Raw genomic sequence first — 19,228 nt, forward strand, 5'->3', positions numbered from 1 at the left:
TCATTCCAAAACAAACTATCCACTGTGCAGGTACAGTACACTACACACAAACAAACCTGATCAGCGGAGGTTCTGCCTTAACACAATTTACTTTGATTTTCACCCACTGCACTGTGATGAAATGTGATTTTAGGGAGCTTACTTTTCCCCCTGTCTCCCCCGGTGCTCCGCGCCCTCCATCCGTTCCGGCCCGGCCCTAGGAGAGGACACACATACAGGGTAACACAGCCATCTGCAAGGGACACAGCACACCCAAACACTCACCCTAACCGACACACTACCACTGACACTACTGTCAATGAAGGCACAGGCAAGGCGAGAGAGAAAAGATGTGTTGTAGTAACAGTTGGTTGTATCTGATCAAGGAGTACAACAACAGTTCAGAACATCTGTATAGAGTTACAGTCCACTGTTGGGTTTCTGGAGCATGACGACAATGTCACACAGCTCACTAAGTCTCACCCTCTTTCCTAACTTCCCGTTGAGTCCTGCAGGACCTGGGTTACCACGGGGACCCTGAGAATGAATAGACAGAGAGAGGGGGGAGGAGGAGGAGAGAGAGAGAATAGACAGAGAGGGGGAGGAAGAGGAGAGAGAATAGACAGAGAGAGGGGGGGAGGAGGAGAGAGAGAGAATAGACAGAGAGAGGGGGGAGGAGGAGAGAGAGAATAGACAGAGAGAGGGAGGGAGGAGGAGGAGAGAGTGAAAATAGAGAGAGGGGAGGAGGAGGAGGAGAGAGAGAGAACAGACAGAGAGAGGGGGGAGGAGGAGGAGAGAGAGAGAACAGACAGAGAGAGGGGGGAGGAGGAGAGAGAGAGAGAATAGACAGAGAGGGGGAGGAAGAGGAGGAGAGAGAGAATAGACAGAGAGAGGGGGCGAGGAAGAGGCGAGAGAATAGACAGAGAGAAGGGGGAGGAGGAGGAGAGAGAGAGAACAGACAGAGAGAGGGGGGAGGAGGAGAGAGAGAGAACAGACAGAGAGAGGGGGAGGAGGAGAGAGAGAGAATAGACAGAGAGGGGGAGGAAGAGGAGGAGAGAGAATAGACAGAGAGAGGGGGGAGGAGGAAGAGGAGAGAGAGAATAGACAGAGAGATGGGGGAGGAGGAGAGAGAGAGAGAATAGACAGAGAGGGGGAGGAAGAGGAGGAGAGAGAGAATAGACAGAGAGGGGGAGGAGGAGAGAGAGAATAGACAGAGAGAGGGGGGAGGAGGAGAAAGAGAGAACAGACAGAGAGGGGGAGGAAGAGGAGAGAGAGAATAGACAGAGAGAGGGGGGAGGAGGAGAGAGAGAATAGACAGAGGGAGGGGGAGGAGGAGGAGAGAGAGAGAGAACAGACAGAGAGGGGGAGGAAGAGGACAGAGAGAATAGACAGAGAGAGGGGGGAGAGAGAGAGAGAGAATAGACAGAGAGGGGAGGAGGAGGAGAAGGAGAGAGACAGAATAGACAGAGAGAGGGGGAGGAGAAGGAGAGAGAAAGAATAGACAGAGAGAGGGGGAGAGAAGGAAGAGAGAGATGAAGAGAGAGGGGGAGGACAGAGAGAGGGACAGAGAGAGAGTGAGACCAACAGGATACATCAAAATCTAAATGGACCTTGACTGCTATATGGTAGCAAGTCAAAATAGAATATCCTCTTACCCTTGGGCCATGTTCTCCAGCGTCACCTTTAAGTCCAGAGGGACCAGTAAGACCCTAAACACCCAGAGGAAAGGCAGTCAAACCAAACAAGGACATATAAAGAATAGCCTGTTAAGTCACATTAGTGATGATCAGATTGCTGATTGTTTGTATGTGCATGGAGAGAAAAGGGGCTTTGGTCAATGTGGTTGTGGTGGACTGTAGACAGGGGAGTATCTGCTAGGTGTAGATAGAGAATAAAGTAGAATTTAAGATTGTGGCCTTTGGTTTGAACTAGGTGGGTATCCTACCAGTGGGCCAGGTCGCCCTGTAAGACCCAGTGGACCTGGAGGTCCCTTCAACGACATCTGGAATAAACAAGGGTAAGAAGGACATTGTTAGATAAGTTAAGGCTCATTTCTAATGTAAAGGGAGTAATGATGTTCCAGGTTGTAGTTGTAGTTGTAGTTGTAGTGGACAGGTGGACGTTACCTTGGTCTGCTGCAGGATGGCCTGAGCCTGGGCCTCCTGGGCCGACACCACAGGCCCCTTCTGAGAATCACCACCATGTTGGAACTACACGAGAAGGGGGTAGAGTGATCAACCTAAATACATGAGGTATAAATCTATGGGAATACACAATGTAGATTTAATCTGGCCTCATCAGCATTCAATCTCACAGCTCCACCTAGTGGCTCAGAGCTGTTACTGCCCTACCTCAGGACAGCTTCACATATGGGGAATCCCAAACCACCCCCTCACCCCTACCAACTTGCTCGGAGGGCTCTCCGTTGTCACGTGTTGCTGATGAAACTCTGAGGGTGACTTCCAGAGAATGGCGAGGAGATCAATAAACCCATCAACTTCTGGACACACTGCTGACTTGAATGAAGCAATTCATGTTCCACTTTTAAATAATAAAACAAGCATGAAATTCCTCCTGTCGTTTTACAAGATATAAACCTCAGTAAGAGTTAAATATTTAATTTGTAGGTATTTGTGTCAAGTCTCAAAATCAGACATAAACAAATGCACGTGGCATATAATCAGGTACGCCTCTCCAATCTTTTGTGTGAAATTGCACATACTCCAAACATATTGCAGAGCGTGTCAAGATAGTAAAGCCTACAGCCCTGCAGCCCTGAAGCCTGCAGCCCTGCTATCTGAGGGTCTAACCTACACCTTCGATAATTTTCTCTCCCTCAGCTTTTGGACGCTTGTGCAAATGGGGGAGGCACGCATGAACGCTCAAATTGAGGGCAGAGGGGAAGGGAGTGATTTGGGATTCAGCCATAGTCAATGGGGACTGAACATGAGTGTGTGTTCAGCTGAGGTAAGTTTAAATAAAGAGAGTTTTATCTAATTCTTACTGGTAACATCAGCATGGTTCCTGGAGGACCAGGTATCCCATCAACCCCAGCTAAACCAGGACGTCCTGGAGGACCCTGAGAGAGACAGAGGGAGAGAGAGAGGGAGGGAGGAGGATTTTAGTCATGACTGTATGAGGGTTTATACAGTGAACAACACAAGTATGTACAGTACAGGCCTGTAAACACAAGTCTGTACAGTACAGGCCTGTAAACACAAGTATGTACAATACAGGCCTGTAAACACAAGTATGTACAATACAGGCCTGTAAACACAAGGATGTACATTATAGGCTTGTGAACACAAGTATGTACAATACAGGCCTGTAAACACAAGTATGTACAGTACAGGCCTGTAAACACAAGGATGTACATTATAGGCCTGTAAACACAAGTATGTACATTATAGGCCTGTAAGCACAAGTATGTACAATATAGGCCTGTAAGCCCAAGTATGTACAATATGTACAATATAGGCCTGTAAGCCCAAGTATGTACAATATAGGCCTGTAAGCAGAAGTATGTACAATATAGGCCTGTAAGCCCAAGTATGTACAATATAGGCCTGTAAGCCCAAGTATGTACAATATAGGCCTGTAAGCCCAAGTATGTACATTATAGGCCTGTAAGCCCAAGTATGTACAATATAGGCCTGTAAGCCCAAGTATGTACAGTATAGGCCTGTAAGCACAAGTATGTACAATATAGGCCTGTAAGTGGGAGTGTTCCAAAGTGGACGTAAGGCTAAACACATGAGAATGATCCCTGAAATCCAATCTCTGTTATAACAACCTCTGCTTCAGTTCCAGAGGGTATGTCACTCACTCTTAGGTTCATATCAATTAGGTTGTCTCTAGAGAGGAGGGGAATGATTTTCTGCTTGATGCCCCAATCAAAAGCCTAATGTACCCATAAGCACCTCATAAAGAATTAGAGGTATGAGCTAATCCCAAACTGTCAATCACCTAGACTCTCTGCAGCAGAGACAAAGGCCTTTGTCTCAATAGGAACCTTTACTGCAGTATCTGTCACACTGAGAATACTGTTGTATACTGTAAGGCATAACAAACAATGAAGATGAAATACTGTAGACAGGCAGGATTATGGAACACTGTTTATACATTTGTTTCTGATCTGTTTTGAAAGAAGAAAGCGTTTGTTTGATGATCTGATTTGATGTGTTTGATTTGAGGTGAAACCTGGAAGACCTCCGTGTTTTTCTACTACAACAACATGGTTAAAAATCCTTTAGATCACTAGAGACAACTGAGCATCTGTTGGTTTGTGTCTGTGGGACTGAGGCTGTTTTCAGGGAGGGAACACAAACACACAAAGGCACGCACATACACACACACAGTCCAACAGAGTGAATTAGGTAAAACCCACACATGAGTCATCACCAGTCCCTTAAGCCCAGCAAGGTTACGGTCAAGACCACAGTGAGGTCACAGCATTCCTGACCTGCTGTGTAGGCTGTGGTCAACCTGTGGTTTCGGTCAAACCCAGAGGACAGTCCCTGTGGACCCTGACTATGGTCATACTGTCCCAGAGGACAGTCCCTGTGGACCCTGACTATGGTCATACTGTCCCAGAGGACAGTCCCTGTGGACCCTGACTATGGTCATACTGTCCCAGAGGACAGTCCCTGTGGACCCTGACTATGGTCACACTATCCCAGAGGACAGTCCCTGTGGACCCTGATTGTGGTCACACTGTCCCAGAGGACAGTCCCTGTAGACCCTGACTATGGTCACACTGTCCCAGAGGACAGTCCCTGTGGACCCTGACTATGGTCACACTGTCCCAGAGGACTGTCCCTGTGGACCCTGACTATGGTCATACTGTATCAGAGGACAGTCCCTGTGGACCCTGACTATGGTCATACTGTCCCAGAGGACAGTCCCTGTGGACCCTGACTATGGTCATACTGTCCCAGAGGACAGTCCACTATGGGTCAATACTCCACGGGGGAGGATACTCACCAAATCACCTGGGTCTCCACTGGGTCCTCGGGGGCCCATTGGTCCTGGTCCACCTGGAATACCCTGGAAAATAAACACACAGTCACTCAGCACTGATCCATAGTATCAATATGGGCAAAACAATGGAGTAAAAGTTATCAATGTAGTATCAATGTAGTATCAATGTAGTTTCAATGTAGTTTAAATGTAGTATCAATGTAGTATCAATGTAGTATCAATGTAGTATCAATGTAGTTTAAATGTAGTATCAATGTAGTTTCAATGTAGTATCAATGTAGTATCAATGTAGTTGCAATGTAGTATCAATGTAGTTGCAATGTAGTATCAACATAGTTTCAACGTAGTATCAACGTAGTATCAACGTAGTTTCAACGTAGTTTCAACGTAGTATCAATGTAGTTTCAATGTAGTATCAATGTAGTATCAATGTAGTTGCAATGTAGTTGCAATGTAGTATCAATGTAGTATCAATGTAGTTTCAATGTAGTTTCAATGTAGTTTCAATGTAGTTTCAATGTAGTTTCAATGTAGTATCAATGTAGTATCAATGTAGTATCAATGTAGTATCAATGTAGTTTCAAGGTAGTATCAAGGTAGTTTCAATGTAGTATCAATGTAGTTTCAATGTAGTATCAATGTAGTATCAATGTAGTATCAATGTAGTTTCAATGTAGTTTCAATGTAGTATCAATGTAGTCGTAATGACTTGGAGCAGGGGTCTTACCTCTGGTCCAGGAGGGCCGACTGCTCCCTCCACCAGTGTACCCTGCACAACATCACAGAGATTTGACAATGACATATAAACACATTCAGTACATACCAGAGATATTTCAACATAAATACTCCATATAGTCTTTATAGAGTCATAAAGATTACATGAACAAAACACCGACTTGAATGAAAAATCCTAAAATAAAATCTTAAGGGCCTAAAATTGATTTCCATGAGCAATATTCTGTCTGAATACTCAAGCTCACCGGTTCAAAGATGGCAGGCTCTCCCTTCTCTCCTTTCAGTGCTCTGCCACTGGCCTGAGACACAGACAGACACAGACAGACACAGACAGACACAGACAGACACAGACAGACACCGACAGACACAGACAGACACAGACAGACACAGACAGACACAGACAGACACAGACAGACACAGACAGACACAGACAGACACCGACAGACACCGACAGACACAGACAGACACAGACAGACACCGACAGACACAGACAGACACAGACAGACACAGACAGACACAGACAGACACAGACAGACACAGACAGACACAGACGGACAGACACATGAACAGACGTGTGAGGTGATTGATGACCTACTGTGTGTACAGCAGTTGTAGGTCATGTACAGCAGTCTCAGCAGTCTCTGAGTGGATATAGTTGTAGGTCATGTACAGCAGTCTCAGCAGTCTCTGAGTGAATACAGTTGTAGGTCATGTACAGCAGTCTCAGCAGTCTCTGAGTGAATATAGTTGTAGGTCATGTACAGCAGTCTCAGCAGTCTCTGAGTGAATACAGTTGTAGGTCATGTACAGCAGTCTCAGCAGTCTCTGAGTGAATATAGTTGTAGGTCATGTACAGCAGTCTCAGCAGTCTCTGAGTGAATACAGTTGTAGGTCATGTACAGCAGTCTCAGCAGTCTCTGAGTGAATATAGTTGTAGGTCATGTACAGCAGTCTCAGCAGTCTCTGAGTGAATACAGTTGTAGGTCATGTACAGCAGTCTCAGCAGTCTCTGAGTGAATATAGTTGTAGGTCATGTACAGCAGTCTCAGCAGTCTCTGAGTGAATACAGTTGTAGGTCATGTACAGCAGTCTCAGCAGTCTCTGAGTGAATATAGTTGTAGGTCATGTACAGCAGTCTCAGCAGTCTCTGAGTGAATACAGTTGTAGGTCATGTACAGCAGTCTCAGCAGTCTCTGAGTGAATACAGTTGTAGGTCATGTACAGCAGTCTCAGCAGTCTCTGAGTGAATACAGTTGAACTGAATGATTGATGAGGCCTACCTCTCCATCCCAGGTATCAGCCCCCTCTCTCTCTGCAAAGCCATATCCGTCCTCGTACGTCTCATACTCTTCATACTCCTGGTTCTCTGTCTCGTTACTTATGTCCTCGTACTCTACAGCCTACGAGTCCACACAACATGCCAGCAAATCACATGATCCAATGACCACATTAATAACTGAGCTGCTACTGTACATGACGGTGATACTAAAACTGAGCTTCACCGTATGAACAGTATATAAAAATCTCAATTCAACTGACCTCGTAATCGCTGATATTGGGACCCACTGTTACCATGGAGACGTCGAGGTCATCGTACAGGTCGCCGTAGAAGTTGTCGTGGAACTCCTCCATCTGGGGCTTTTTGTCCAGCCTCTCCTCCTGCACAAGGCCAGAGCGTTTAAGGTCAGAACCATGGCAACAGAAACCATGGAGACACTGGGCAACATTATGGTCTGTCTGTCTCTCTTTCTGCCCAGTCCACTGAATTTGCCCAGCGCTTCCTTTTTACACAGCCTATCACAGCGTACAGTTTGCTAAGCTAGTTAGCAGCACAGGTGTTGGTTATGGGAATAGGCAGGTCATACATGTAGCAAGCCTCAGTGTGTGTTATTAATTATCCTATGGTGATGAAATATTTCACAACCAGGTAGTGATGGCAGCATGACATGGATTACGACAGCCATTACAGCCAGAGTATGAAAATAAGCAAATTCAGCAAATTAGCAAAAGTAGCAAATGATAACCTTTAGATATTTCAATCATGGGGACTTATTTTTACCTACATATTTGCTGACAAAACAACTTTTGAAAGACAATGCAACACAGGAGGCATACTGTTTTGGATACATGTATAGCTTTAAAATCAAAGGTTTGGACTGGGTTTGTGTAAGGACATAAACTCTCAGGTCAAGGAGATATCACAGAAAAATACACAACACCTCATACATACCACTTACTCAGAAATGTATGTTCAACTACAGGTACTACGAAAGGCAGAACTAGTGTTATCAACACAACTAGATTCATATAAATGTCTTGCAACCCATAAACAACTATTGTGACAATTGAGTCACAGTTGTCTATGTGTTAAAACACAGTGTAGAACATAGTCTAAATTCTAGATTGTCTGCATACTCTACTTAATCTAGATCTAGAGGGATGCAGGGATTCTCTGTGTTCCATTGTGAGTCCTGGAAGAGGAGGAGGTGATTAGGGTAGTGCTGGTTAGGTTAGAGGTCATAGTGAGGAGAGGAGCAGGTTGACAGAGGGTGTAGATGAGGCATTCTGGGAGAGTGGGTCAGTGCTCTGTTAGGGATGGGATGGATGGGGAGGGGGAGCTGCATTGTAACTTTTCAGTCTACCTCCTCAGTGACCTTTGACTCAGGCAGTGCACTGGGCACCACAGAGGGGTCCTCAATGTCAGAGTCAGGCCTGTGTGTGGGCCTCTCTGGGATCATGGTGGTCTGGTCAGGGGCTTCAGATGGGGTGACAGCTTCAGGAGTGAACAGTTCCATCGTAGATGGCTTTTCAGTGGGATAGTAGGTTTCTTGGGATTGGTTTACAGGCAAAACAGTGGACACCTGGACGAAACCCTCCTCCTCTGGACCCGCCTCTCCTTCTTTTCTCTTCTTCCTCGACTCCTTCTTGCCCCTCCCCTTCTTGCCACGCTTCTTTTTGTCCTTTTTGCCTTTCCTGTCTTTTTTGGAGTGTTTCTTTGGCTCCTCTGGCTCGTTGCTTTGTATCATGGGATCAGGTTTAAGTTGAGAGGTCTTTTATGAAAAAGGGGGGACAAGGGAGGAGGAGGGGCACGAACAAGAGAAACAACAACATGGTGAAATACCTGAAACATAACATGCCAGGAGAAGAGAGGCACTATGCACACATCCAGTAGGGCCAGGCATAGATCATGACTCCCACACACACACACTCACACACACACACACACACACACACACACACACACACACACACACACACACACACACACACACACACACACACACACACACACACACACACACACACACACACACACACACACAGTAGTCTTGAATGAGACTACTGTTTATTTATCACTGTTTACCACTGGCCTGTCAACAGAAAGGACATACTTTCTCATGAGGTCAGGGGTCAGTGTGTTTATGACCCAGTTGGGCTGTTAAAATATGTAAACATAAATGTATTTTATGTCCTTTTTGAACTCACATCCATATCTGTCACTATTATTGAAGACCTTTGTATGAGAACGTTGTTGAAGATCTGGTCTGGTAAATACGTTGATGAGATTGTAATGGTTTGTAAACAGGGTCAGTGTGAGGAGGATATAAAGTGAGTAGATTGAGTGATGCTGACAAGGTCTTGGACACAGAGCAGGTTTCTCAGCTGTAGATCTAGAATAGCCAACACGCTCTAAGTCTGATAGACACTGATGGACAGTCCCAGGAGCAGCGCCAGGAATTGGACACACCCAGACACAGACACAAAGCCAGGCGTAGGAGGCTACACGCAGAACACTGTTCTCACAGACCCTGACAGCATCTCCCTGCGGGCCGCATGCATCAATGTTTCTTACTTTTCCTCTCTCCCTCTCTCCAAAACACTTTTCTCCAACATAAAGACACACACATACATCATAATATAACTCATCTCTCCCATTGCCCAAGCAGGCCCGGTGAAGAGGGGAAGAGCCAGAGTGGTGATATCCTGTGAGATTTACGGGGCTCCTGGCTGTGTGTGTTCAAGCTGAAGCAGCTCAACACAGCCAAGGGAGAGATGCACCACTCTGCTGCTGGCTCACTATCAAAGACAGGGAGAGGAGCTTCTTCTGATGCTGACTGACTGATGTCTCATTCTTCTCTGGCCTGGCCTCCCTGTGTTTTAGTGGTGTGTTCCGGGCCCCTAGGCCGTGAAGACTGGGTAGTGATAAATCATGTGATTCAGTACATGGCCAAGGCTGGGATTGGCTGGGCTACAGAGGGCGGGGCTGGGCAGGTCTCTGGCAGACACTATTGATATGCATGCTGCTTGTTCATCGTTTTATCTGTTGGCTGAGAAACAAGGGGCTAGGGAAGCAGCTGTAGCGGCCAGCACTGTGCTGTGTCGTCAGGACCTGCACAAAGCCTCAACATAAAACTGTATCTCTGAAATGTTGAGCCCTGACTAAGCCAGCATAGAGAGAACTCAAACTGGAAATATCGCTACGTGAGTTCTAAAGCACCCTAAAGCAGTCCAGACAAATACACTCTCTGTTCCATAATCAAATTATGATCAGGGACCATCTGGGTTTTATTGAAGGTGTGGAACGCAATCCATGTCTTTGTGTTCATTTGCAGTTTTACTGAGGTTGTAAGGTTGTGTGTGTCATGTTAGCGTCCCTGTTCACTAACTACAGATGGAATTCCAACCTGGTTTCTTTGCTAGCAGCCAGAAACCCACATCATCAACTACTGTATAACAGATTATTTCATTGCATACACATATGAAAGAAGAGAGAGAGTGGGTGTATGTCAGAGGGTGTCTCCCCCTGGTGGCTGGAGTACTGACCTGCTCAGGGTCCTGGGCCTGTCTGTTGTAGGACAGGGGAGAGTCACAGTCAGGGATGTAGTGCAGGCAGTAGTCAGCCGCAGCCTGGGCGTCCTCCAGAATCAACAACTGCTGGATCTCTCCCTGGAAAACACACACACACACACACACACACACACACACACACACACACACACACACACACACACACACAGAAAGGCAGGCAGACAAGCATACAGAAAAACATAAAAGCATCATGTTGACCTCACAGACAAACATACAGGGACAGAAAGGATCAGCACATCACTCTGACATTGCAGTCTATGAGAAGCACTGCGATGGCCTCGGAGGACCAGGCTGAAAATGGCTGGGAAATGGAATGCTTAGTAGGATGTTGCCATACCTCTAAGAGAATGTGTTTAATAGAGCTGAAGCCGTTTCATATGTGAATATCCTGTGTGTATAAAATGGCCAATACTACTGTGACTGCTGCTCCCACAGCCCCTCTGTTCCCAGGCTTCTAGCAGGGTGCTGAGTGTACACATAACAGTCAAATACTTCCATCACACTCCCATTTCAAACACCCCTTTACATCCCCAGCTTGCCTCGGAGGGCCAGAGTGTGTGTACACATAAACACACAGAGAGACCTCGCCAACCCCCCCCTCACACACACACTTTTTATTAGTGCTTCACTCAGATCTCACCGAGCACAGATCTCAGGCCAATATTTAGCCAACATAAACTACTAGGTTACAGTTAATGCTCCAGAGATGAAAACCCAATCAACATCAAATTCTACCACACCTTTTCAGAGAGAGAGAGAGAGAGAGAGAGAGAGAGAGAGATTCTCAGCCAAAGATCAAAGGCCCTGTTCCACCTTTGGTACTGTATCCCTCCCCACTCCCCCTAGCTGGCGCCGGCCGGCTGGTCAGTTTCGTGACTACTTTGTCCCTGCGCAGCAGATGTACAGCATTACAGTACAGAGCCACAGAGCACATCTCTAGACATGGAGTCATCCTTATCCATTTATCAGCACATTACAGTGGCTGCAAATATCTGAGGAGAATATGTGTGTAGATGACTTAGACCACAGTCTGGGAGCGAGGCGGCAGGTAGCTTAGTGGTTAGAGCGTCGGGCCAGTAACTGGAAGGTTGCTGTATCGAATCCCTGAGCTGACAAGGTAAAAATCTGTCGTTCTGCCCCTGAACAAGGCAGTTAACCCACTGTTCCCCAGTAGGCTGTCATTGTAAATAAGAATTGGTTCTTAACTGACTTACCTAGTTAAATAAAGGTTAAATAAAAAAATACAGTTCCTCCTCTTAAGTGCTGATGACAAAAACCAACAAACAGCATCAGATCACAGTCACACTGTACTGTCTAGTTCCCATAGCGACACACAGACTCAGCTCCACTGAAGAAAGAAGAATCTCCAGCAGACTAGTACAATTGGATACTCTGTATACAATGTAATGGATCTTTGATACCAACATTCCAGCCAATAGAGCTGCTCCATTGACTAACATAGGACTAGAGTGGTTGGAAGTGTGGGCTTGCTGTGGTGCTAGTTAGCTGGTATTGATTCAGAGGGGTTAGGTTAAATGTGGAAGATACATTTCAGTTGAATACCTTCAGTTGTGGTATTCTCTTTTCCCTTTCCACTTTCATAGCAGCCAATTAAGGATGTATTATATAGACCTTGTTAAAGCCACAGTGAACGGACTTTACCTCTTCTCCACTAATGAGATCTCACTCCATAAACACTGTCTAGAACTGGCCTGAACTAGGAGTCATCAAACACTCCTTTGTAGCACTGTTATACAGTCTGTATCTCTCTGGGCTAATAGGACCTACAGGTTTATGCACAACAACAACAATGAATATAGCTGCAAGCAGCAATGTCGGGGTTCAAGCTGTGGGCCCACTGTGCCACCATCAAGACAAATTGGACACATCGCCCAAGGATGAGCTGTACTCTGTACTCCTTACCACACTTTGCAAATATCCAAACGAAAAATCAATGAGATCATGCTATATGAGTTTAATGTATTTTGAACTATTTTTTATGATATTGACCACTTTAAGTGGCTTCTTCTATTTTACATGACTCTAGCTCAAACAATATGGCTGCTATGAGCCAATGAGCTTGCATTAATGTATTTTCCTGTCCAACAGTGCCAAAATGAACCATATTTTACATGTTAGCTAGACTAATATCCCTGAGCATGTGTACCAAATTTCATCACTCTGAGTCAAATAGATCAAGAAATATAAATATGTGCCCGTTAAAGCGCCACCATGTGGTTGATCTAAATGTGCTTGCATATGTTGAGTCTAAACCGTGTTTGGAACATATGTACCAAGTTGAATTACAATACGAATATCTGTGTCTGATTTATATGTATTTATGTGCCAGATCAGGTCCATGTGAATGTTTATTGGTCAGTAGTTGCCATGTTGTTTGACATACTATACTGAAAAAATAGTACGTTGATAGAGCTTGTTCCATAGATGCCATATATCCATTTATGTGCAGATCAGTCATTCGGTGACAGAGGAGTAGCGTTTTAAGTGTTTTTCACATCATTCTAAATGGCGGAAAATGTATCATGGCGGACCTTATAGGTCCATGAGGCAAATTTGTTCCTTATGAGCAGTGGGACCTATGTACCAAATTTCATGACTCTCCATCACACAGGGTGAGTAGCATGAGCTTTAAAATTTTGCAATTTCAATCGCTTGTTATAGTGCCACAATGTGGCAAATTTGCATGGGATTGCTTGAGAGGGTGTGACCCATGGGCCGTTACCATCATGCCAAGTTGTGTCCTCCTAGACTTACCATCTCACAGGAATTGCATGTTATTTTCCTTGGGGGAAGAATCCAGTATAATAATAATGAACCAGAAGAAATACAATAGGGTATTACCTGTTTCGCTGCTTGAACCCCTAACAACAACAACATCAACAACAACACATACTGCACTGAATATGACTACACCTCACCTCACTTCAGTAAAACATGAAGAAATACTTAGCTCCTTACTAGCCTGCAGGGCAACAGATGTTAAAACATCTGAATACAATCATCAGAAAGGAAGAAATGCATCTACAACAGACAGACCTTGACTAATTAAGGCAGCATTTCCAATCTCTCCAGCTATCCATGAGATTCCTCTATCAATATCAAATCTGCCCTTTTAAGACACGCTTGATAACAACCCAACATCAAGCCAAACCAACACCAAAACTCTGAATGTTTTCTAAAGAGGGCTGATTACTCACAGCAATAATACAATGATTAATACAGACAGACAGACACGGCCAGATGTTGTTCACACATAAACACTGAGCTGGATCATATCTAAGCGTTAGACGTGGCAAAAGCACACAAACAGCCCATAGAGAGCCCAGACAATACATTCAGACTTGTGGACAGTTAAATGATTGCTTTAGTATGTGTACGTGTGTGTGTGTGTGTGTGTGTGTGTGTGTGTGTGTGTGTGTGTGTGTGTGTGTGTGTGTGTGTGTGTGTGTGTGTGTGTGTGTGTGTGTGTGTGTGTGTGTGTGTGTGTGTGTGTGTGTGTGTGTGTGTGTGTGTGTGTGCGTACAGTATTTACGTGCACATTCTTGTGTCCGTGGCTCTGCACGTGGGTAAACAACACCAACAGTCATTTGAAGGAAATCTGGAAGCAATAGAGGCATTAGGGGCTGACCACCGTCCCCAAGCTCCCACACTATGTTCTCCCACGCTGGGGGAACTGGGCCGGAACACTGGCCCTCTGGATCCCTCCTGGAACAGAACCAGGTCCTGGGAACAGAACGGGCCTGCGAACAAGGCCAACTTCTCCCACAGTACCAGCCTCATCCAGGTCAACACGGCCCTGACCCACAGCCATTCAACATGGGACACATGAGCTGGCCTCTCACTCACTTAGACTATTCAGAGAGAGCAGAGCAGAGAGAATGCTAAAGAGAATGTTGATCATTGACGGGTATTAGTCATAAGGACGTCAAAGGGATGTTTTTTTGCAGCCTGAAAAATGATAAATGGAATGTTTTGAAAGATGGGGTTGGGGTGAAAATGGATCTTTACAGTTGTTTTATACAAGGAATGTTCAGGGGAAGCATGAAAGAAGACTGTTTTATTTGGGAGATAGAGGGGTGTCTGTTAAAGTAAGAAAGGGAGGAGGAATCTAATGGCATGGGAAGCTATTAAGTTTTACTTATGAAGTAGGAGAAGCAGTTGAGGTAAAGTTAAGCCATCAGCGGGAGGGGGGGTTATTGTGTGGGGGCGTGGCTAGAGAGGAGATTGTATGGTTATTGTCTACGTGAGAACATCAGGGGACATCTGGTTCTGAGAGGGTGAAAGCTGAGAAGACTGAAGTTTGTATACATTAACCCATCAGGGCCAAATAATAACCCTTCCTCTGTACTTTTCCAATGTCTCAAGTATGCAAAGTCTGGGTTGGGGTGGTACCCTGAGGGGCCTGAGAGATGGGAGGGTGTGTGCTCTGTGACCCCCTCCTACTCTCCCCCTCTGTGTCTCAGGGCCTGCGGACATGAGCTGAGATGGGACTGATGCTCTACTCGGCTCTCTTTATGCTGGAGGCTACTGAATTAAGAGTGGAGCTGCATTGGAATTACAATGGACTAGGCCTGCACACTATCCTGGGAGAGACATTGGGAATGACTTATGGAACAGGGTCAGGGAAATGAAAATAAAAGAATATGAGCTTTACTTGGAATTCATTTATCTTTTTATTGTTTGATTTGAAAGCACATATGTATGGCACACACACCCACACCCACACACACACACACACACACACACACACACATTATATTATTCACCTATTTAACTACACATCATAACTCACTGTTCAGTGTCCGTTTCAATTTTAAGGTTCCATAATGACATGGTCATTTCCCCAATCACTTTCACCAAGCTCAAACAACCCAAGCCATCATTAAATATGTGATCTTTGCCCTCCACAGCTACTCAGGGATAATGATGAGGACATCAGCCCTGACGAGTGTCGCCGTAGGGATAAACACTGACGACTGGGAAATTCCTCTTCCCACAAGATCAATCCTCCCAATCAGCAGGCATGAACAACACTCATACATTCACTGACACATGTTCACACTCACACACTCTGAAACGTCACAATATAGAGCTGTCTGTTCAAATGTCAACACATCTAACACCCCACACTCTCCAAAACATCCAAACTCACTCATACAAATACAAATGTTGAGTTTCATTTCCAAGTACTTGATCACAGTAGAAAAGATGTGGCCAGAGCAGATCATGTCTGAACAGTACCTCCCTTCTGCAAACAACCTAGTCCTCCCCTATCTGCTGCTCCACTCTCAACCGTTCTCCACCCCTCCCATTCACACCCCATTAAAGCTTTCAGCATCAACACATATTGCTCCAGCCTGCGTGTTCACAACTGAACACAATTAGTGGAGTATGTGATGGAATGTGCCATCTCTTTCATATGTATGGGCCGGGCCAGAAATGAGGTTATGAGAAGAGAAAGTCATCCGAGTTAAAACAAGGTTAGTGGGATCGGGATCCCCTGCGGGTTCATGTCAGAATATTCAGCTAATATATGACGAGTGAATATCTCCACTGGTCTAACAGGCATATTTGATGAATTAAGCTCACATGGAAATAATGGTTATTTTAATCTCGTCCGTTGTGGCTTTAGAGGATCTCATTCACGCCTCAATAAAATCATTTCTTCAGGGCTACAAGTAGAATTTATAGTAGGGATATTGCATTAGGTTTTAAGTCAGAGTGTTAACCTCCTCCCGGTATTGTCCAGGCAACGGCTCATATACGCTGAGTGTACAAAACATAAGGAACACCTTCCTAATACTGAGTTGCACCCCCTTTTGCCCTCAGAACAGCCTCAATTTGGAGGGCAATGGACTCTACAAGGTGTCAAAAGCGTTCCACATGGATGCTGGCCCATGTTGACTCCAATGTTTCCCACAGTTGTGTCAAGTTGGCTGGATGTCCATTGGGTGATAGACCATTCTTGATACACACAGGAAACTGTTGAGAGAGAAAAACCCAGCAGCGTTCCAGTTCTTGACACACTGACACTGGTGCGCCTAGCACCTACTACCACATCCCGAGTTCAAAAGTGTGCTTAAATATTTTGTATTGCCTATTCACCCTCTGAATGGCACACATACACATAACCTGTCTCCTCCTCTTCATCTACACTGATTGAAGTGGATTTAACAAGTGACATCAACAAGGGATCATAGCTTTCACCTGGATTCACCTGGTCAGTCTGTCATGAAAAGAGCATGTGTTCCTAATGTTTGTACACTCAGTGTAGATGATCCCAGTATTTGATACCACATCCAGAGCAAGCTACCGGAGAGCTACTGCCGCGAAACCTCAACAAAAATGATATTCTACTCAGACGGACCAGGTTGACTTGACCCTGGACCATCTTGAAACCTACGAGATAAGAATAAGGAACAAACAGAAGTGGCATGACACCCCTGCTGATGAAGCCAAGGCTGCCTCTAAGGTGAACTATCACTGGGGAAGACTACACCCCCCCACAGCGTGAGGACCCTCATCCTGGACCTTGCACGTCATGGACCCTCACCCTGGACCTCACACGTCATGGACCCTCACCCTGGACCTCACACGTTATGGACCCTCACCCTGGACCTCACACGTCATGGACCCTCACCCTGGACCTCACACGTCATGGACCCTCACACTGGACCTCACACATCATGGACCCTCACCCTGGACCTCACACGTCATGGACCCTCACCCTGGACCTCACACGTTATGGACCCTCACCCTGGACCTCACACATCATGGACCCTCACACTGGACCTCACACGTTGCCTGGACGCCTTTGACTCCGAGTGCCTCTGCCGCATACTGGGCATCACATGGCACGACCACATCCACACTTCTTCCGTGGCCTCCAACTGCTCTTAAATGCTAGTAAAACTAAATGCATGCTCTTCAACTGATCGCTGCCCGCACCTGCCCGCTCGACTAGCATCACTACTCTGGACGGCTCTGACTTAGAATACGTGGACAACTACAAATACCTGGATGTCTGGTTAGACTGTAAACTCTCCTTCCAGACTCACATTAAGCATCTCCAATCCAAAATTAAATCTAGAATCGTCTTCCTATTTCGCAACAAAGCCTCCTACACTTTTGCTGCCAAACATACCCTCGTAAAACTGACTATCCTACCGATCCTTGACTTCGGCAAAATAGCCTCCAACACTCTACTCAGCAAATTGGATGTAGTCTATCACAGTGCCAGCTGTTTTGTCACCAAAGCCCCATATACTACCCACCACTGCGTCCTGTATGCTCTCGCTGGCTGGCCCTCGCTACATATTCGTCGCCAAACCCACTGGCTCCAGGTCATCTATAAGTCTTTGCTAGGTAAAGCCCCGCCTTAGCTCAGCTCACTGGTTACCATAGCAACACCCACCCGTAGCACGCGCTTCAGCAGGTATATTTCACTGGTCACCCCCAAAGCCAACACCTCATTTGGCCACCTTTCCTTCCAGTTCTCTGCTGCCAAATGACTGGAACGAATTGCAAAAATCACTGAAGCTGGAGACTTATATCTCCCTCACTAACTTTAAGCATCAGCTGTCAGAGCAGCTTACCGATCACTGCACCTGTACACAGCCCATCTGTATCTCTACTTGCACATCATCATCTGTACATCTATCACTCCAGTGTTAATGCTACATTTGTATTATTTTGCCACTTTGGCCTATTTATTGCCTTACCTCCCTAATCTTACTACATTAGCACACGCTGTATATAGATTTTTCTGTTGTGTTATTGACTGTACGTTTGATTATCCCATGTGCAACTCTGAGTTGTTTTTTTTGTCGCTCCGCTTTGCTTTATCTTGGCCAGGTCGCAGTTGTAAATGAGAACTTGTTCTCAACTGGCCTACCTGGTTAATTAAAGGTGAAAAAAATAAAAATCTAAAACTCCACAATACGTCAAAAAATGGATCAACCCCGTTTCCTCCCTGGTCAGAGCCTCCTGACTCCGACTGTTCGGCCACCTGGTCAGATCAATCCCACCTCTGGAGCCTGCCCTTATCCTGAAGGAATCATCCCCCAACTGGCCAGGCCCAAGAGGAAGACCGAGAACCAGGTCTTCCAACCAGTTGGACAATGACATACATAACCTGGGATTCAGCACCACATCAGCCTGGGATCTGGCCTAGAATAAGACGGCGTGGAGATCCATTTGTCGAGGCACTATGCTCCGAGGAGTGAGCAAAGATGAGTGAGTGAATATTACATTATGCCAAGAATCCAGTTAAAACAAGTTCCAACAAATAATATTGATGTTCCTCAGATCCAATACCAGAATGAACCAGTATGTGTTCTGCTACTGATGAGACTACAGTACATACATACCAAAGCCTACATACAGTCCATGACACTACTTCATTCACACCCAACCCTGACTCCCTCGCCCTGGTGTCCTACCTCAAACACCTCCTCGTCCAGTAGTCGTGTTCCAAACACGGTCACCCCCTCCGTGCTGACCAGGGGATTGTCCCCTCTCAGTAACTCCAGAGTCTGCACCTTCTCACAATCCAGGTACAGGGTGACTGACTTGCCCTCCACACTGTAGGCTATTCTGTGCCACCTGGACAGACAGAGAGGTAGAGATGGATTAGTATAGTGTA

At 45.7% G+C, this 19,228-nt stretch overlaps 1 protein-coding gene across 2 annotated transcripts in view; it reads right to left on the reverse strand.

Annotated features, from left to right (window-relative positions):
- Window positions 1-19,228, reverse strand: part of LOC106601277 (collagen alpha-1(XI) chain) — an 83,312-nt gene that overhangs the window by 45,230 nt on the left and 18,854 nt on the right. Inside the window, exons 4-17 of one of the 2 annotated variants that reach the window (XM_045715122.1) lie at window positions 19,026-19,188; window positions 10,519-10,641; window positions 8,337-8,744; window positions 7,234-7,353; window positions 6,975-7,094; window positions 5,940-5,993; window positions 5,687-5,728; window positions 4,963-5,025; window positions 2,984-3,058; window positions 2,106-2,189; window positions 1,925-1,981; window positions 1,635-1,688; window positions 463-516; window positions 143-196 (exon numbers count right to left, since the gene is read on the reverse strand). In XM_045715122.1, coding sequence (XP_045571078.1) covers window positions 143-196; window positions 463-516; window positions 1,635-1,688; window positions 1,925-1,981; window positions 2,106-2,189; window positions 2,984-3,058; window positions 4,963-5,025; window positions 5,687-5,728; window positions 5,940-5,993; window positions 6,975-7,094; window positions 7,234-7,353; window positions 8,337-8,744; window positions 10,519-10,641; window positions 19,026-19,188 — 1,471 coding nt within the window. The remainder of the gene's footprint in view (window positions 1-142; window positions 197-462; window positions 517-1,634; window positions 1,689-1,924; window positions 1,982-2,105; window positions 2,190-2,983; window positions 3,059-4,962; window positions 5,026-5,686; window positions 5,729-5,939; window positions 5,994-6,974; window positions 7,095-7,233; window positions 7,354-8,336; window positions 8,745-10,518; window positions 10,642-19,025; window positions 19,189-19,228) is intronic. The other variant, XM_045715123.1, reaches the window with a different exon arrangement.

This window comes from Salmo salar, chromosome ssa03 (assembly GCF_905237065.1).
Source record: "Salmo salar chromosome ssa03, Ssal_v3.1, whole genome shotgun sequence".
NCBI lineage: Eukaryota > Metazoa > Chordata > Actinopteri > Salmoniformes > Salmonidae > Salmo > Salmo salar.